The sequence below is a fragment of the Eupeodes corollae genome, chromosome 2, assembly GCF_945859685.1.
Source record: "Eupeodes corollae chromosome 2, idEupCoro1.1, whole genome shotgun sequence".
Classification (NCBI taxonomy): Eukaryota; Metazoa; Arthropoda; class Insecta; order Diptera; family Syrphidae; genus Eupeodes; species Eupeodes corollae.
In genome coordinates this window covers 44,616,691-44,638,620 of record NC_079148.1, presented here as the reverse complement: position 1 = coordinate 44,638,620, position 21,930 = coordinate 44,616,691, and the positions used below count along the sequence as shown (strand labels likewise).

At 31.6% G+C, this 21,930-nt stretch overlaps 1 protein-coding gene across 13 annotated transcripts in view; it reads left to right on the top strand.

Annotated features, from left to right (window-relative positions):
* LOC129944161 (neurobeachin) overlaps positions 1–21,930 on the top strand; it is a 684,301-nt gene that overhangs the window by 649,093 nt on the left and 13,278 nt on the right. For 4 of the 13 annotated variants that reach the window (XM_056053379.1, XM_056053380.1, XM_056053377.1 and 1 more), the window contains 5 exons: positions 177–221; positions 595–745; positions 1,596–2,456; positions 10,661–10,770; positions 11,084–11,185. In XM_056053379.1, coding sequence (XP_055909354.1) covers positions 177–221; positions 595–745; positions 1,596–2,456; positions 10,661–10,770; positions 11,084–11,185 — 1,269 coding nt within the window. The remainder of the gene's footprint in view (positions 1–176; positions 222–594; positions 746–1,595; positions 2,457–10,660; positions 10,771–11,083; positions 11,186–21,930) is intronic. The other 9 variants (XM_056053388.1, XM_056053378.1, XM_056053387.1 and 6 more) reach the window with 7 other exon arrangements.

The following is a 21,930-nucleotide window of genomic DNA, read 5'->3' as shown; positions in this document are numbered from 1 at the left end:
TTGCATTCAAATATGAGCTTACATGTTTTTGCATTCTTCTTAATTTTTGATGAAGTTTAAAATATCATCTAATTGTCGTTTTCTCATAAATTTTAATTCATATTTTTCTGTTCTTTTTTTGTTTGTACTTTTGTTTTTTTTTTTTTATAATTTTCTTCGTTTATTTTCTAAAATAGCTTATGAAAAAAAAGCTAGGATCCAATATTGCCTATGCTTCATCGGTAAGTTAAAAGACTTTTTTTTGCTAGGCTAAAAACTCATCTAGACAAAAAAAATTTAAAGTATCTTAAATCATTTGCATAATTGTGCTTAAACTGACATTTTTGATGTATGCCTACATAGAAGAAAAAAATGAGGATATATATTTAAATGTTTTCAATTCCGGTATAATACGAACTAATATACTTTTGAACCTCATTAAAGGAAACAAAAAATATTCATAGAAAACATACAAAAATAAGCCAAAAGTAAACGTGAATTATTGACAATATATTTTTGATAACAATTAGTCATCATACATAATTTCAAAACGATTTAAGAAGACGGATTTTTAATTTCCTCCAAAATGTTTCTTTTCTTTTTTGTAATTTACAGGAAGAAACCAAACAAGCTCAATTCCTGTCGCTAGCCATTGTATACTTTATATCCGTTCTAATGGTCTCCAAATACCGGGACATTCTTGAACCACCCGCTGAGCCACAAGTAACTCGTCAATCACCAATAATGCAACGAGGAGCTGCTGCCGGTAAGTTTACATTCAAAATTATTATAAATAAGATAAATTGATTTCTTTGGTTTAATTTTTGTTTTACTAAAAAAAAACAAAAACTCAAAAAAAAATTACACACACTCACAATTAAAAAAAAATAAGATTATATTTATCTTAACAAATAAACAATACCCATGTACCTGAAGAAAATATATTATTTAATTTATTTTTTAAGTTTATATAAACCGTGAAAAAAAATTATATTCTTTAGTAGACTGAATAATTATTTGTTATTTGAGTTTTTTAAAAAATCCAAATAAAATTAAAGAAACAACAACAAACGAAATTCTTTTAAAACATAAAAATATAAACCTCCCGTATCGCTAATGAGAGTATTTTTTTCCCTATTTGTTTCTTTTGTTTATTTTCACGCTGCTTTGTTCGGATCTATAAAAATAATTTTTTAATATGAACAAAAATTCAAATCGAACTAAAACTATAACAACAACACATTTATTTTCCAAAAAAAAAAATGAACTAAAAAAAAAAACATTAAAACCATACCAATCCAATAATATATTGTCAACCATCTTCTTTTTGTTTTTTGTATATTTTGTAAATATAAATACAAAATTGTATATATTTGGCGCGCGATGTATGTTCCGTTATTTGTGTTTTTCCCAATTTTTTGTTTATATTATTTTTGAAATTCGTTTTTGTCTCTCTCACAAAACGCACAAAATCATTTAATATTATCTATAAATATGAAACCACAATTTTTTTTTAATAATATTACAATATTGCCACCCACCTTAAATGCACCTTTATTGTACATCATTTTGCTATGCGCGCGTTTCCATCATATAATAATCATCATCATCGCTAGAACCAACATCAAGGCCATTATTCCCCCAATGGTCACACCATGTGTACCCTCAGTTCTTGCCCGGCTCGAATCAACAATCCGGCCAGCAACAACAACAGCAGCAGCAGCAGCAGCAACAACAGCAACAGCAACCTCCCTCCATTAATAGCAATCCCCCTCAAATGCAACATCAGCAACATAATCATCAGCATTACTATCAACAACAGCAACAAGTGGCGCCCGGGTGTTCAGTTGGTGCGCCCTCTATTGGTGGCCACCACACACATCAGCATTACCATCCGATGGCGTATGGCGTGGGCCAAGTTGATCCCTCGTCACCTCCATCTGGCGGAGGGGGCTCATCGTCGCTTTCCTCATCCTCACAGCCTGCTTCATCATCGTCCCTATCTAGTGTTGCATCTCAGCCCCAGCACCAGCATCAACACCACACACATCATCATAGCATGAAACAACAGCAACCGCCATCATCACAACATTTCATGATGAATGGTTCATCAACAAAAATGGCGTCAATAAACAGTAATAGCGGCAGCCATCACATTATGCACAACAATCACAGTAGCACCAATAAATATTCAAATGACATTCAAAATACAAATAATTATTATCTTCGTGGTGGAGGCGGAGGGGGAGGAGTAGGCGGTGGCGGCGGAAACGGAAGCGGCTGCATGGTGAATGGTGACAGTCATCACTTACACAATGGCGGCGGTGGCGGCCAACTTTCTGCGCCACCTTCTGGAGGCATCGTTAACTCGATGCGTAATCGCAATGGCATGGGGCCCAGCATCACTGGTGGCGGACAGATTAGCTATAAAACAACCAACGGGATAAACAATAATTACCGTTATCGCAATAACACAGGTAGAGATGCAGCCAGCAAAAGCATTTTTGGAACGATTTTTCATTTCAAAATAATTTTATATTTGTGTTGTAATTTGTTATTTATTTGTTGTGTGTAGATAAATTTTGTTCACAAATTGCACGCTCAAAAGTCGAAAATCATTTGAAGCACCCCGTCTCACATTACACTTTACTCACCACCATTACCACCACCACCCACCGCAATACAAACACAACACTTGTGTTATTTATTTATTTATTTATATTGTTTTGTATCTTATTATTTAAATTAATTTATTGTTATTTAAGAAAAAAAAATATATTAAATTTTGACAATTATTCAATTTTGCCATCAACTTGTTGACAGAAACACAGAGTCACAAGCTCAAAATCACAAGGTTTGGTTCGAGTACAGGATATTTTGTCGACTATGGGAAGCCGGATTATTGTCAATAGTCATCCTTGATTACGTATAATGAAATTATTTATGCATGCAAAATTGATGTTTAAATTAATGCGATGTGATGTTATTTGACACTTTGTGGATAAAGCCGGGGGTGGTGTTAGGATTAATTATTATAATTATTATTATCGTCCTCATCAAAAGCGCACACATTTCTGAGATACCTATACTTATATCTCTTCCTATACCATCATGTCATGCCCATAGGTCTCGTGTCCTTTTTGTCTATGGAGTGTCCTATGTCGCTCTGTGTAGGTATATGTTTGTTTTTGTTATTTTAAATTTGAGGGGATGATTTATTTTTGTTTGTTTTTCAAGGGACGATGATTATGAATGTTATATCATTAAATTTTGTATTTTATTCACCTGCATATAATTATATGTATAGGTATTGTGTGTTTGTATGAACAACGAGCGACGACGACAATTTATTTAGGATCGATAGACATTATAATTATCACAAGGATATCGAATGGGATGACGATGAATAAATAGATTACAGGAATATACGGTAATGCTTTTTGTTTTAAATACCTGTGCCATGATTATGCAAAAGGTAGATATGGATGGAGATGATAATAATTTAATTTTGAAGGTATACCTACCTATCAGTGCGGAGAAGAGGGTGTTTTAAACTTGTTAGTTTTTGAATAACTCATATTTCAAAGTTCGTTATTAGAGACTTTATATTTTATAATCTGTATATAAATTATGTTGTTATAAATAATGATGACTTTGAAAATGCTTGTTTTATCAATTTCAAAATATTTCGAGAGAATCAGGAAATATTATCAATTTTGTTTGTTAAATACCTCCTGTCACTTTTAAAGTTGAAGACTCGTATTTAATATCCCTGATAAACTTTTACTTCAATAAGTACTGCGAAGATTTAAAAAGAATTCTTGAAAAAAATCGAAGTTCTTTTTTTTTATGATCTCTAAGTCAGTTAAAAAATTTAAAAATATTTAACGTAAACGATCAGAAAATACACCTTCTGGTTAATTTATTAAATATTTGAATTCAGGGGCCCTAGTATGTAATTCGATTCTACAATGAAATCGCTCGAATTCGAAAAATTGGCACTATGTATCTATTTCACTACTTTCGAAACAACGAGAATCGAATAGTTCTAGTAGTGCTAACTACATTTTTAGAACTTTCGAATAACCGAGGAACTACGTAACTCGAAAGTAGAATTCAAAACAAGGCTAAATCGAAAATAATCACTCTACATCAAATGTGTTTGCGAGCTAAGTTTTTTTTCGTCAAAATGTAAGTAAAATGTTGAATATGAGGTCCATCGTCCACCCAATTAAACCGGGAATTCATGATTTTTACCAAAAATAGTGTTTAGACTTTCGTTTCTCTTCCTCATTCATTTTGAAATCATCATCAGCGGGCTAATGACTCTTTCGATTGAATTCAAAACTTAGGCAAGTATTTTGACACGGTTTGCTGTGCAAGTCCAGCGTTCTTGTCACCACAGATTTGGTTTTGGTAGCCTCCTGTTGCCAAAAACTTCAATGCTCCTGATAACTTAATCATAATCGAAACAGCATTTTGTCTTTTTCGAGTAGTCATGTCGGATGATATGGTGTTTAGTAAGAACATAAATCCGTCTTTAGAAATTCATTTGCTTGCAAACTAAACTAAATTCCAACCGGTGTCCATTTTTGAAATAATTATTCTTGTCCAAAAATATGATGTTTTATTTTTTTTGTGTTCTTAAAACTGTCAAACAACTCGAGTTTCGAATAGAATCAAAAGGAGAATTGTGTTACATAGTAGGGCCCCAGTACTTTTATAATATTTACATATTTTGGAAATGTTTTCAAAATTTTGTTTACAAATTTTACAAATATCTATATTTTATCATTCACCATTTACATTAATGTTGTGATTCGCATTATCTTTAAGGAAATACAGGCCAATAATTCTGCACGAAAACTTGACTATTTCTGGATACATTGCCTACCTTTGCAATGCTTCTAACTGATCTTTACTCTAAAAACGGTGGTTTTTGGCTGATCACACATCCATTTAAATAGAAATGCTTCGTCACTGATCACAATTTTTCCATAAAAAAGTTGATCTTTTCTATTAACCGAAAATTCCACACTCCTGTATTTTGAAGGGCTTCACTCCTAAATCCTTCAGCAAAATTTCCACGCAGTGGAGTTACTGATGCCCAATTGCTGTAAACGGCGCCAAATCGTAAATCACTGACACTGTCCTATACAGCTGCGGCTTTTTACCCAATTCGCTTAATGGTAAATAGGTGACAATAGCCCGGAAATTCGTCTCTATAGATCGATTAAATTGACAATAAAATGGAAGAAAAGCGCTAGGAACTTTCTTAACAGCACATCCATTTTGTGAACAAAATTTAATAAACGAATCATATGAAAATTGTGAAGGCCAAACTTTTTTCAAAGGACAGACAAGAGAATACTTTATTAAAGAATTAAGATGTCCTGAATTCGATCAGTTTTTTTTTAAATATTTCAATTTAAAAATACTAAGACAACCAAAAAAGTCATTTTTAAAACTAAGTTCAACAATAAATTGTGTGATGATACAAATCTTTACAAATCTTTATCTTCTAGATAAAGTTTAAATAATATTACTATCTCATTTAGCTTTCGCAATTTCTCATTAGTTCTTCATCATTACGTTCTTCATTTGACTCCATCTTAAGTTTTGAAAAAAATTTCAATGTATTTGTTTAATGTTTTTGAATAATTATTAATTTGAAAAATTCATTTTAAGCGCTGATTACGAATAAAAACTCCGAAATACCCGTTTTTAACGTTATTTGTTTTTTCTAACACAATACATTTCAAAAACTTGAATAAATAACTTCGTAATAAGATCAAAAATTGGTTTTATGGTTTTGTTTTTTTTTTTTTTCTATTAAGAACTGTTTTAGCATAAATTCTTCAACGTTTTAGTTAATGTATGTCAGATGAAGACTTACAACTAATGATGATTTTTTGAAAAATAACTAAGATACTGAAGTAAACTTGAAAAATCATCACGAATTGAATTGAAAAAAAAAATACTATACTTTACTATACTATACTGAATTTGCATAGCCTCAAAGCCTGATATAATATTATAAATGGTTGTATCTTTGAGATACCCTGACGTAATAGATTATTTTTAAAGTCAGATTTGAAATGAGGCCTTTATACACATTACCTTGTTGACCAGTGTAAAACTTCATTTTGTTGTGAATATTTAAAATTTCTAACAACATTACTCGCGCACAGGAATGGTTGAGAGTTGTAAGTCACAAGACCCTAGTTCTCAACGGACTGTTGCGCCACCTATTTTTTTTTTATTTTTTATTTAAAATTTGCAATTTCATAAGATATCAAAAACTAGCATAGGGTCTTAATGCGGACATTTGATTTGAAATATTTTCTTCCACAAAAACGTTCGATACACATTCGTTTATTTTAAAAAAATCAAATTTTTACCTCAATATCGATTTGTTTTTTAAACACCGAAATATGTTTATAAATAAATGGAACTGGAAGTTATGAAACATTATTTACTTCTTCAACTTGTCATTCATTTTTTGAACTTATGCATTTCCAAAAGCTTAGTTAGAATTTTAAGGAAAAGGCAATTAGTTGAAAGAAATATCAATCAACATTTTGAAATTGGTTACTAAATAAACCTGTCAAAATATACCTTACGTGTTACACTAATTAGTTTATTTTTTCATGTCACGGACACTTGACTATACAATAATTAATTGAATAAATTCTTTAGAAAGCATTACCAACGTAAATAATTTTTTCTATCACAAAAATAATAAATTTTCCAAGAACCATACAATCGAAATATTTTATTTCATGAAATGAATTCTTCAGAACGCAGAAACTAAATACCACACATTTTTGTATTTATTTTCGTGTTTTTAGAATTATTCTTTGTTAATTAACTGAAAGTTTGCAATTGACATCCTTAATTAATTTAACGGATTGGCTATCAAAGATTCGATTGAACTCACACTTTTGGTATAATAAAGTAGCATAGGTATAGGTATTTGTCATGTATTTAGTTGTTTATTTTTTATACTTTTGATTACCTATATGTTATAAGCAGATTTGATAATTTCTGAGAATGCAATGTCCCGCTTTTCTGAGGAAAGGTTAATTTTGAAACCTAGATGCTTAAAAAAGAAATTATTTATGAGAAAAAAATCAAACAAATTTTATTTCATTGTAAAGAGAAGATATGCCATTGAATTTGGGCTGCAGTTTCAGCAAAAAGTCTACCAATTCTACCGTTGCAACATGGTATCCTTTTCATGAAATTTTTCATAACCAATTCTCACAGTTTCGGCTTCATGTCCTAGATAGTTTAACAAACTCTATCTAAATATTTCGAACTGTGAACTGTTACGAGCAAGCTTTCTATAATTTGGTTGTATATCATGTTATAATAATTTCACTTCATTGTAAAATCATGTTCCGTTTCATTTTCGTAGTCATATAATTTTTGATTATCAAATTTGAAAATATGACAACTTTAGCTATTTGAAATGAAACCTCTTATTGGAAAATCCTTTAATTTTAAAATTAGGTTTATTTTACTCTCATCTCTTATGTTATTTTCGAAAAACTATCGTACCACATTGCTTAATAATTTCTAAACGAGATGGAAATTAAATTAGAATTGATTGAATTTAAAAGAAAAGTGTGAAATCTATTAAACCCAGAGAGAACTCATGGTTTGGTTCGGGCTGTAAAGAGGTTATTACTTTCAGAGATGTAAGTTTTCGTTGTTATAAAGCCAGCCCAAATGAGGAAAATAAGAATAAGTTCAAACAAGCTAAAAAGACCTGCAATGTTCATGTTTGACGAACCAAATTGTTGCATGATCAAAAATTAAGGCAAAAAATACTACAATGTCCCAAAGGTAGTAAAGTTTGTTATTCATTTGATAGTTAAAACCGATGTGAATACTAATATGAAGCGAAACATCCTTCCACAATAAAGTGAAATCATTAAAATATAATATAAAAAAAAGTGCTAGAAAACTTGCTTGTAACAGTTTACATTTTGAAATATTTAGATGGAGTTTGTTAACATACGAAACACCACGTCATACTCGGTTCCAAAGCTCGTCCATAATGACACTCCCTATGTAAGCTCGCTAATTAGCTTGCAGCACAGTTCGCTGTTAATTCGACGCTAGCGAAAAGTGTCATGAGACCTCCTGTTCTTGAGAGGGTAAATGATTCTATGGGACGAATCTTCTTTCGCACCTGTGCAGTTGCAAGAGTACTGAAAGACCTTGACGTACACAAATTCGCTGGCCAATTGTTCTGAAGAAGGTGTTCTTCAACGCTGGCAAAAACCACTATGTAAACTTTTCCATCTTTCCTACTCTACAGGTCTCTTTTCGAGCGGATGGAAAATAGCATTTGTCAAGCCTGTCCCTAAAAAAGGCGAAACCTCCTCTCCTTCTAACTATCGTCCTATAGCACTCACATCTCTTCTTTCCAATGCCATAAAAACGCTGATTATTTATCAGCTCAAGAAATATCTTGAAGAACGGAAGCTTCTTAATGACCGACAGTATGGCTTTCATAGCAATAGGTCCACTGGTGATCTCATGGTTTATCGCACCGAAAAGTGGAACAAATCTTAACATTCTAAGGAGGTTTTTTGCCGAATTTTACAATTTCATTCTAAATATTCAAATCTTAACATTGTTTTGGGGAAAATAAGATTATTGCACTTGATATTTCAAAAGCATTTGATAGAGTTTGGCACCAAGCTCTCTTACCGGAAATGCGTGCTTTTGGTGTCGATGAATCTTTTCTTCGTTGGATTAGAAATTTTCTTTCGAACCGTTCAATATAAGTTGTATTGGATGATTTCAAGTCTGAAATTCATAAAATAAATGCCGGTGTCCCATAGGGCTCCGTTTTGTCTCCGACTCTCTTCCTTATATTCATAAATGATCTTATGTTTGCACTTCTAATCCATTAAACTGTTTCGCGGATGACAGTACCCTCAGCCTTTCATACTCGTTTCTAGATTCTCATCCTTGTCCTTCGGATGCGGAGCTTAAACGGCAGCGTATGATATGCTTTTTAAATTCTGATCTTGGCAGAAATGGTGAGTCAGAAACCGTGTGAAATTTATTGGTTAAAAAACTCAATGCTGTCTCCTCTTTTTAAAGCGTAACCACCCAATGCCCCTTGCATTATAAACAACTGTCAGTACTCGATATGTGTATTACAGATCACCTTCTATGGAATGATAATATGTTTGATATTGCCAAAAATGCTGCCAGGTGCTTAGGATTTCTCCGAATTTGGAAGAAATTTTTCACTCCTTCTGATCTGGCCTTCATCCGTCCAAAGCTTCAATATAATTCGCATATCTGGGCAGGTGCCTCTTAAAGCAAGTATAAAGCTCTTGGATAGAATACAAAAAAGGGCTTTAAAAATGATAGGCGATAGAACTATAATCAAAACATTTATACATCGCTAGAACACCGCCGCAATGTTTCATGCCTTTCGTTGTTCCACCGATATTTTTATAAACAGTGTGTTCAGCCAGTTGCATTTGCACTTTCAGGAATGCTCACCTGTTTACTCTTGAGCTCAGTTTCGGTCGTACTGTCAAGTATAGACATTCTTTCTTAAATCGCACATCGAGAATGTGGAATGCTTTGGCCAACTTTGTTTTTTCCTCCCATTTTGATGTTCACAACTTTAAGACTAACGTTCATCGGTATCGGTATTAAATTACATTTTATGTTTAGCCATTTAAAATAAAATCAAGTTACTATTCAACAATTTCAAAACTTCGGCTGAAGTTGTTTTAATTTTAAGTATTTTTTTCTAATTTAAAGTAAATCATTTTTTCTGTATACAATTTTTATTTTGTTTCCATTTTCACATATTAAATGCTTGTAATTGGAATGTTGATATGAATTGTATTTCGTACAAAAATGTATTCATAGTGAAAATATTTTATTGTTTTCATATTTAAATTATGCATTGCTTTCTTGCACAAGCTAAAAATATTTATGTTTTATAGTTTTTATTCTAATTTTTGTTTTGTATATTATTTCCTGCCATTTTAGATGTTTTGGTTTTAATGTTTTTTTTTTTGAAATCTATTATTGAATAAAACGTTTACAAAATTTCCCTTCACCAATAAAAAAAAACACAAATGGGTGTGTTTCAAATTTATATTTGAATTATATTTGTGTGAAACACTTTTTTCTCTAAAAATTAAAAAAAAGAAACTGTCGGCCTTTTTATACAATATCCGTTGCTTCGATTAAGTTTATTTATATTTTATTATTTTTGTTATTGGTATATTTTTTTAATTTACTTTGAATTTAAAATAGAAATCAATTAAAAAACAACTATAAATGTCTACACACTGGAACACTTAATATATATTTATATAAGAAAATATGAAAAATCAAAGGACAATAACAGAAATCCTTTTCTAGAGAGTTTCCTTTTTATATTTTGTTGTGATTTTTTATTTTGGTTTTTATAATTGACTGCAAGCATTTGTTACTCCAATTAGTGTTCGGAAGGACAAGGATCCTTTTGTGTTTCGTTTTGTTTTATGTTTTGCTTTATTTATATTCAAAAATATAGATACATACAAACCTATACGAAATAAAATATTTATATGCAATTTTACTTATAAATGTATTTTTATTTGTTTTTATTTTTTCTTTTTCTTTGCAATGCCCACTCAATTATTTGTAGGCTCTCGAACAATTCAGGATGGTGACTATGAAATCATTGTTGTTGATGAGAACAATCCTTCAGTGTTGGCTGATAACGATTCACACTCAAGTGGACCTCCTTCAATTAAGGTGAGTCAAATATTGAATTATTCTTTTTTGACCTTCATATTTTTCTGTGTTAAATAAAAAAAAAACAACGAAAACTTGAAACATTATAACAATATACATAAATAAATTAAATGTGTTATTAAAAATATAAGGAAGTCATATACATAGACAAAAAATGCATTAGGTTTTGTTTTGAACTTGTATGCATGTAATATGGGCCTGATATGGATTTTTTAAAAAGGAGGTTATTTTAAAATGTTTTTTAACTTATTTTTTATTTTATTTTTACTAAAATATGGAAAACTAAAATAAAACTAATAAAATTGCATGTTAGAGTAATATGGGTGTAACGGCGGCAGCGGCGTCCAGTGGCAAGCCACTACAGCAGCAGCCACTTTCACCACCAAAACCTGTAATGCCAAAAAAACTACCAAAGGTAAACAAATTAAAATAAGAAAAAGGATAAAAGTATTACTATTTTTTTTTTAATTGTGTTTTGAACGCAAAACATTATTATTTAAATTTTAGTTGCTTAGTTTTTGTTTAGATTTTGTGTAAATTGTATGAAATATTTGTTTTTAAGTGTTTAGTTTTTCAAAAGCACACACAAGGCACTTAGCCAAACCTAATTAAGAATTCATAAATAAATATTAAAAACAAATAAAACGTGTCCAGCATATAAACACATTTGCTTAATTTTTAAGATTTTGCTCAATTAAAGTTTGTAATTAACACCTTTTAAAGAACGAGGGACACACAAACTTGACTGCTTAACACACAAACTATTAAAGTACAATATTATGTCAATAAAATGTCGTAGACGTCGAAATTCCAAAAATGGTTTCGAAACTTAAACAGTGTTTCATCGTTTCTTTATCTTAAAGCCATATTTTTTTGTTCTGCTGTTCCCATTTTTATATAATATGACGGTTTGAAACTATCAAAATAAAGACATAACTTCTAGGACGCATATTAAGCGAGATATTCGAATTTCAAGTTTGAACTTGGATTTTTGCCCATAACTTGTTGTAAAATTGCTCTTATTCAAAGATAGGCACACCATTGGAAAAGGAATGATTCCTAGATCACAATTTCTTTGGTTCTGTGAACCTAAAAAGATTATTTCAAAAGACATTTTGGAGAAGGACCAACAGAAAGAAGAAAGTGCAAGTCAAAAAGGAAATGAGATGTTGATTTTAGAGAATTAAAAATCTTTACATTTATAGAAATAACTTCTTTATTGAAATTTAAAATTGCTGAGGTAACTTATTTTCAAATTTTTTTTTGAAAAGTTTCTATGACAAAAAACTAAACTAAAAAGTTCCTAACTGATTTTTGGTATTTAATTTCCATAAAAATTAAGCTTGAATTTGAACAGAATCTTAAAAATATAAAGGGTTTGTTTGACTTGTGGTTTTAAATCTGGAAATACTTTTTTCGAAGTTAGTGCTTTTGACATTTGTCACTTGATTTTTACTCAGTTTGGTTTACTCTTGATCAATTGTGTAAATGTATTTCCAAAATAAAAGATTGGTTCGCGCGACGTATCCAAATAATCAATTTATTGAAGGAAACTTTTGGTGAGGGTTTTATCCCACGTCGCGTCGGGGGAATGTGGCGTCGTCTCCATTATCGTGCGATTAAAAATCACTGGATTTTTTTTTGATTCTATGAGAAATCGCTCGTCTACACATATAAGCCCGACCCAAATGACGCCTGAGGTCGAAATTGCTTTAAAAAGTGGTTGAATTGGGCCTCTTGGTTACAGCAGTAATTTTCTTACATTTTTTTATAATAATCTCGTAAAACAAGGTTTTCAGCTTGAAGTACAAGATAGTTAGCTGGAAATTTGTTTGTACCTTCCTTTTGGTGTTCTAAGTAAATGTAGTGTTTAAAGTCTTAAAGTCATATACTTCATCTTCACTATTTCCGGCCGAGATCCTAAGTGCGTTTTTTTACGAATTGAGACTATGCCATTTTTGGTAAGAAATTTGAGTAAATCGCATAGAACTTGTTAAATGATGACATCTTCAATAGCAACAGGTGTTCAGTGATAAATTATTTCAAAATTGTTATTTTACCCTTTTTGAAGATGAATTTTGACCCTTGGAATCAACTACTACGCTGTAACTTGAATTGCAGTAATTAGCAGATCCTTAACCTAGACCGTTCCTCTATTGTCTTGCGAATTAACTATCTCAACTAGTAGATAATGTTTTAGTATAAAAAAAATGTTTTTGTTTTGATTTCAAAGTCAGTTTGAAAACTTACATTAACCAACCATAAAAAACATATCAAAGTAGGTACTTTTTTCATTTAAATGTTGCTACCTTATTTCAATAAAAAAGAAGTTAACCATTTCCCACCCACTACAAAACTAACGACTCAGAAAAAACTTGTTATCAAAAGATTACCTCTTTTCGGTTTCTAGGAAAAAAAAAGAAAATGGATAAAGGATAAACAAAAGTTTGAAGAATTTTTTTTTACATTACATATTTTCAAACTTGACAGGACTTTTTTTATATACACTCAAAAATGTTCGTATAAACAAGTACATAGGTAGGTTAGGTACTCGTATGAATGTTTGTAAGTAGTTAAAGGAATTCATGCAAATAACGAGGTTGTTATGGAATCCAGAAATGTAGTGATGAAGTTGTTAAAAAAAAACAGCTCTCAGAATTATTTCGTAATATACCCAACATAGCCAAGCCATGATGAAGAAAACACAGAAAGCATATAGGTTAGGGATGTTCCATACAAAATGGATGGATAATGAATAAGGTAATTGGATGAAGACTGCTCTTCCTACGTATATTTAGTTGCTTATGGTTTCCTTTATACTTTTAGCTTTAAGGTTAAAGTATGTAAAATGAATTTTTATATATCAAAAAACGAAGTGTGATATGTGACGTTTTTTTTAAATCCCATTAAAATTTATAGTAATCATTCGGATTTCCGGAAATGAAAGTTGTAGCATTTCTCGAAGTTTTTATGGTCCTTTAAATATGAATCCAGTATACTTAGGACGTTTTTTTTACATATCGGCTAGGTTGGCCCTTATTCTTAAGACAATTTTTTTTTTCTTAAATTTCGCGGGCCACCACGTAATTTTAATATATACCATGAGAAAGTAAATCAGTTTTTTTTTTTGATTTTTTTAATGACATATAGGGGTCGCTACCAAGGATTGAATCTCAAATAAAAACACAAAATCTGTATTTTTCAAATTCTTATATTTTCATAATCAGGACAAAAAATATTACTCAATTATTGTTGTTCTTAAGAATTAACATATTTAGATCAATTTTTTTAAAGATATAAGGGTTGACTCTTTAGTATTAAGGTATTTTTCCTATATTCTTTTACCAAAAAAAGCAAATATTGCTTTTGTTCTTCATTAGTTGTAATTGATTTATTAAATTCTTCCATTAAAACAACACCGCACTCAGCTAAATCGTTGACTACTCGCAAAGAACGAACAATATTTTTGGCGGCTACATAATCTGAGTCTTCGTTCCAAGTTTCAACGTCTTTTTTCAGAAAACTTGATGATGTACCTAGGATCTGGAAGAATCTTAAGGAATTACTACTCACGAAATTTACTACATTTTTTCATGGATATGTGTTATATCAAGGCTTATTCTTTTTAAGCAATCTTCTGTGCCTTTGATTCTCAGTGCGTTTTCCATTTTTTTCTTCTGTTCAACTGAAAGTTCGTCATCGAAAAAGGCAAGTGCAACCAGTTCTTCCGACAAGTAGCACAAATGATTTAGAATCTTTTTCAGTGCAACAAAGCAATATTTTTGTTGAAGATTTCGAAGGCCTTAAGGTCTTTCAATAATTGTAGGTCGTTTATTGGTGTTGACCATCCGCTAGGAGCTTGAAACCAATATTTAACATAAATTACCACTGTGAAAATGCATATTTTTTTTCACAGCCTTTTCGTCTTTCTTTGTAAGTTTGAACTGATGCTTGAATATATAAATCTTGAAACAGTATAAGGCTCTTGTCATCCACCTAGCTCGATGTACACCAGCAGGCCTCCTAAATGAAACACATTTTTCAGGAATACCTCCTAAGAAAATAGTCGTGAGATTCAACAGTTCTCTGTAGTCATCTCGAGGTTGATGTACTTGTTGTTGTTTTTTGCAAATTTGGAACTGCAAGTAAATAGTTGATCAACTCCATGTCCTGATACCTAAATTGGTAGCCGATCTACAGTTTCGTGTCCAGTAATATCTGCACTTTTTAAAGTAGGCGTCGCAACCATAGTTGCTCGCCTGACACTAAATTTAAAGACTTCAAGAGTAGATTCTATTTGGCTGTTAATTATATCTTTTCGAGCTCGTTTCTGAGGTAGAAGCATTTCGGACAATTGTGGTTTGGTGTTTGGTAAAGTTTCTTCACTGGTGGGTTCAGAGGACGAAATAAATTGAGATAATAAACAAATTGAGGACTTTTCTGTTAATGCCGAGATATTTTTGTTTTCGCTCGCGCAATTTTTCAAGGCGTTCTTCTTCTTTTCTTTAATTTTCTTACAATTGTTTAAAGTTTTTCTGTCCACTGAACCAAATCAAAATTGGTGCCGATTTTGTCGTACTGCTATTAAAAACTACTTGTCTTCTTCTGAAGCCATAATATATAAAGCATCACGATGAGCAATGTCAAATAAACATTCTAATTTTTGTTACCAGTTTTGTTCTTTTATCTTCAATGTTTCTGAACGTTTTTTCATGTTTTCTTTATTTTTTTTTAGATTTTGCCATTCTTCAAATATTTTTTTTAATTTTACTGATGATATGTTTTTTTTTAATTGAATTGGCATACTAGTTTTTTCCCACAAATTTATAACTGCACAAATCGTCAAATTCGCAGATTCACGTACTCTTTTTTTTGCTTCATTTTTGTAATGAAAAAAGTACCACTTCGAGGATGGATGGCAACGTTGCTTGGCTTAATTCGGATAATAATTGACCGAAAAGATTTCTAGTAGCTTTACTGAGTCTGCTACTTGTAGACGCCATTGCAAGTTGAAACACGTCAATATAACTCAAAGCGCGTGCGCACATGTTGAGGACTTATTTAAACTGAAGAGCGCGGCGGGTTAGATCTCGACGCGTCGTTACAAAAGAGGGGTGCAGGGGTTAGACAGCGATTGTCTATGCGAGTTTCACTTGTTGATGTGATTTAAACACCTAAATGAAACAAGCTGTAACTATCATTCAGACTGTTATTCGATGCTTTTTGTACAAAGTTTGACAGCTGGTAGCGACCTCTAAATTTTAACAAAAAAATTGAATAAAAAAACTCACTTCATATTTAAGGGTATATATTCGAATGAGAAAGTGCCGTGGGGAAAATTCAAAAGTCAAAAAATAAGGACCACCCTAATATGGGCGTATGTAATTTTGTACATGAATTCCTTTCTTTACATCTAAAGGGCTAGTAGACAAGTATTGACTATAAATAAATTTCATTATCCAGGTTTGGATATCCTTTTCTAGAAAGGATATATTTAACAAAAAAAACTTTGAAACATAAAAATCAAGAAAAACAAACTGCGATACCCAAACGGAATAAGTACATATGGGCAATCTAGAGATGTAATTTTAAATTATAGACTATTTTGACACTGACAGCATGTTACCGCTTTTGACAAATATTGAAAAAAACTCCATTTGACTGTTATGATAGTGGCCAACACTCTTGATTCTCGTCGTCAAGAATGCGTAGTTTCTGTGACTGTGAGCCTAAGGCTAAACCGCTTAACATTGCACACAATAGCCTGAGGTAAATTTTAAAAACCATCGGCAGTGATCTAGCATTTCAAAGTCAAGAATCCAAGGCATCTACAGAGAGTGTCAGTTTGGTAAAAATGTGTAGTCGGCTACACTGGACCTTTCAACTTGAGATTGTTAAAAACATAGCCATTTTATCCGTTTTATTTCCTGAAATTAAAGAAATGGAAATTTACTACCTCCGGTTCATTAAAGATGCTGCAATCGATTCCAAATTGTGTTATTATCCGGCAATGTTAACTTTCTGTCTCGAAGATGCAATTTGCAAACTTTGCTTTTATTTTTTCGGAATATCGAACGACGGCTAGAATTAGTTCTTTTGACATCTGTTACTTGATTTATGCTCATTTTAAGGCCTTGCACATAATATCAAACAAAGAATGAACGGAATTACCAACAAACGTGATTTAAATATTTCTAAAAGTCAATTTCAAACCAAAAGACTTTTAAATTATAAGAATCCAATTGATACTTATGTTAGGATAATAAAATTCGTATTTTGTTCTCTAAAATAAGGCAATTTTTTAAAAACAATTCGGTAGTAACGAATTGCAGTGTGACTGCCACAAACTGTCAAACTCTATTTCCGTTCCACATTTCATCCGCACTGCAACGAATGAATTGTTCGCGCTCAACCTCACCTCAAAATTATACCACTCTTGTTATGTTTGTTGAAAAGGGTGATTAAAAATTGACAATTCGTCTCTGTCTGCAAATAGAAATAAAGCTCATGTGAAAGAAAAGTCAAAATATGCGAACATCCACAGTTGCAGCTCGCAGTTCCCAGTTCGAAGCTCATGTGCAAGATGCTTTAGGTTTGCCATTTCATAATAAACAATTTAGCTCCTTGTCAACGTTTACAAAACATGCAAATTTATAACCAAAATAATGGTTCGTGACGCATTGAAACAATCAAAATTTTGAAAGAAACTATTGGCCTTGAAGATCTTATGGTTTAACACAGCTGTACTATTTTGTTTAAGTTCACAAGTCACTTGTTCACGCAAATAAGCCCGAGATAAGATTAACGCCTTTGAAAAGAATTTTTAGCGCAATGTTGCTAATATACAGCCACAATAGCTTCAAAAAGTGGTCTAAATTGTGCTTCACAGCTGGAACTTATTGGAGTCAACTTCCGTAGCAACTTATTTTCACATCTTTATATCTTTAAAATAAAGCTAAATTCTTGTCCATAACATTGGATTGTATACCTCTTAATTCTTCTTAAAAAATCAACCGTCTAAAAAGTACCCTTTATTTGGCCCAACTTATTCACAGAATCTAGGAAATATTATCTATAAAATGCCAGCATTTTTAATGCGTCAAATCTAACCGCTAACCACAACTTTCTTTGTGAGTTAAAAATATTGTGTCAGTAACGTCACAGTTTAAAAATTTGTCCAAAAACAGACAAAATTACTTTAAAAAAAAAACAGTACATATGTATTATTTTTAGTTATGTATAAGCTCAACTACCTTCTATACTTTCTAGCCAAAAAAATGGAACTAAACAAAATCAACAAAAAACGGTTGCAAATGTTCTCATGCCAACATAATTTCAAAAAAAACTATTTACTTTGCATCGTCTCTATTTACCGTCAACCGTTAAAAAAGTTGTCGTCATTGCATCCTTCATGTCCGTACCATGTTTCTGTTTGTGTATTTTTTAATATTCTAAATGGAAGATTAACGACACCACAATGTCACGTCACCCGCAACGTTATGCTGAATTACATTCAAAGCATATAAATCTAAAATAAAATAAAAACAACAACAAAATTAAAAACAAAATCATCCCATAAAACAAACACGTCAAGTGCATTCATTATTTTTAAAAATACTAAAAAACTTTAAAAAAAAATAATTTTGTTGATTTTGTCGGTTCGAGTGCGCTTAACGATTTTTATTTCGTTTTCACTAAAACTTAAATAAATACTATTTTTTGTGTGTGTTGAATTGTTTATACAGCTTAAGCTTCGTGTTGTATTTTTGTAGGTATTTATTTTTGTTTGTATTCCATCACTAAATAAACATTAAAAACACAAACATAAACAAAATAAAAAAAATAAACCTTTTAAATAAATTTCATCCGTGATGCTGATGCTAGATACTTTATCTAACAAAGCTCACCTCAAGGGAAATTCATATAAGTACACAGAATAAATAAATCCGGCACCATATACCTATGTAAATGCCTGGGTCTGCACCCGAATCATAATACGTAACGTTATATTTTCCACCCCTTAGAAAAGCTTTTATAATAGGTAAAAGGTTTAATTTGAAAATGGTTGCTAGGAAAATCAATCACATAGAACGCCGCCTATTTCGGGAATTTAAGCCATAAACAAAAAACCCCTTTCTATTTATCGTTTTAATTAGTCCTCACAGAGCAATGAGTATGACGACAGAACACAGTGGATCTGTTGAATTTTTTCTTTGGATAAATTTCTTAATTCTTTTAGTTAGCTATTTGTTGAAGACTGTAAAAGTAATCATCTCTGCAATGGTATAATAACTCATTCAATTTGAGTATGGCACTTTTTGAGCAATTTTTTAGAAAAATTTAAAATTTTTTGAAAAGTTACTTTAAATAATTTTGTTTATTAATTTTTTACATTGTCGGCCGTACGTCCTTGATAAAATAACAAATTACAACTTAAAAATCTTGAGTCGATTGCGGGGCATTGGAATGGACCTTATTTTTCATGTGGTATCAATGGTTGTCAAATTGAAAGATCTGAGTGAACCATCAGGAACCTTTCCTTGCTAAACTGAGATGTTGTCGTTGCTTGTGTGGCAATGTGTATCGGAGCCCGTCTTGTTGAAAAATTAATTCGTACTCTCCAATATTTTCTGATTTCGGCTATAAAAAAGGTGTTAATAACAAACAAGTTGAGGATAGTGAAAATTGAATTAATTATCATTTAAAATACTGCCACGCTTATGATCGCCCGTCATAATCCTTTCCTTTAACAGAACTTTAAAAGTCTTAAGGCAGGAGTATTTATGCATAATGCGATGAAATGTTCTTTTTGGAATGTCTTTTTACAAGAAATCCGTAAAACTTGGCTTTACCTACTAGGGTCTACATCCACAAGAAATTTTGTTGTTATTGAGCGATGCCCAAGGTTAATATTATTAACAGAAATTTCTTTCCCACCAAATCAAAGTTATCAACCAGTTTTACTTCTGCCGGTCAAAAAGATGCAAGCAATTTAATATATTTGTAGTTAATTTTAACAATTTTATTGCATTTTTAAAGCGCTTAGCTTTTGCAAATTTCATTTCAAATGTCAAAAGATAATCACTCTATATAAAGCTTATATAGGGTGATTTTTTTAAAGCTATAGGAAAGCTTTTTAAAAAAAAATAAAATTAAAAAAAATTCAGAAAATCTCTTATTTGAATCGATAGTACGATCCATATAATTTAATGTTTGAAGATTTTTTCATGCAAATGTTGACTTTGACTCCGCCTTGAATGTCCCATCCACTTAGTCCAATTTTTACATATTCTTTAAAATATTTCGGCCGGTATCTCACGAATAAGTACTTCAATGTTGGCTTCCAATGCATCAATTGAAGTGGGCTTGTCTGTACAGACATGAGCTAGGCGGCCAATTGACCGGTCCCGATGTAAAATAAAATGTACACCGAACTCGCCTCTCAATAAGTTCATCGTTGCGCGTGCTGCGTGACATATGGCACTTGGATATCAACTCACATTAGCGCTCTCTTTTTACAGTTACGTTACGATTCGCAACACTTTTGAAGAAATGCGGTCCAATGATGCCACCAACCCATAAACCGCACCAAAATGTTTTTTTTTGGATGCGGTGGTAGTTCTTGCAATGCTTCTAGCTGTTATTCACTTTAAAATCGAAAATTCTGACAAAACTGAGCTTCGTCGCTTGCTTAAAGAAGCAGACGATGACTTTTCTTAACAGAGCATGCATTTCGATAATGAAATTCAATAATTTGCAAGCGTTGTTCGTTTGTGAGACGATTTATGGTTAAATTATAGATCAAACTTAAGATGTTTTTCAGCTGTTTAAACCAGTGTTGCCAAAAAGATAATAGCTAAAAAATTATCAGTTATAATTAAAATTAAACCTTTCAGTGAAACATGATCTGTATTCGGCACGTTTGCATTTTCCATTGAGTATTGGTCTTCTTTAGAAACCTACTTATATGAACTTATTTCATTTATAAGTCTTAGAAAGCCGTATGTATTAAGATTGTCAAAATCAACCAGATTTTAAAACCATTGCAGTGACAATTAAATTAACAGCTGAAAACAAAAAATTAATATCAATCAATTGTATTTCCATTTTTATTAGTTATTTATTTACTCCACAAAGTTTTGCTAACCGTGGAATGATGGTAAGTGCGTTGAACTCTCATGCCAGATGTCTTGGGTTCAATCCCTGCCTGTGACATCAAACGTTTTTTTCAAGGATACCGCCACTTGTGAGGAATTGACAAATCCTCCAAGAGTAATTCTTGTCATGAAAAGTGCTTTCTCAAATTTCTCTCCTTCATTGCCACAACATTACTCGCACACAAGTAAAGTTGAGAGTTGTAAGTCACAAGGCCCTAGGTCTCAACGAACTTTTGCGCAGCGCCACCTAATTTATTTGTATTTTTAAGTTGTGCTAAACAAAGTTAACTTGTTTGCTAGTGAAATTTAAAGGGGAATAAGCAGCATAAAGATAAATACAAACAAAGTTACAATACAGTTCAAAACTGTTATGTTTCGTACATACTTTGAATTTTAAAAACACTAAAAGTCACTTGTTTTATAAATATCAAATCTGTATCAAGCTATTGCAAAAATACATCCTGTACTGAGAGGTAAACATTTTCAATCGGTTGAAACAACTATAAACTTCTTCTATTTGTTTTATTAGAATTAAATAAAACACCCTTTATTTAAGAAATTTTAAAGTCATACATTAAAGTTATCATCTAATTAGGTCAAGGATAATCCGACTTAATACTTATAAATATAAGTACTCTAAATATTCGCTAACAATATTTTCAAAGAAGTCCACTGTAAAGCAGCTCCAAGGATATCCTCCTCCCAAAATAACATTCCATACAGTCTCAACAATGTACAATGTACAAAAATAAATCACAAAATACATAAACAAAGAAACCTATACAGCAGACACCTATCTTCAAGCTATATACCCAACCCAGCCCGCTCAAAGTGCGTCTCTAGAGAACGATTTTGCTTTTTTGGATATCTACCTAAGTAGGTATGTGCACTGCACAATATCTGGCCTTTCGCTATATTTGAGATGGCTTTTTATGGCCAAAAAACAAAAGATATATACATTTTGCCAAAGTCCATGATGGTGTTGTGTTGTTTTGTGGCGGTG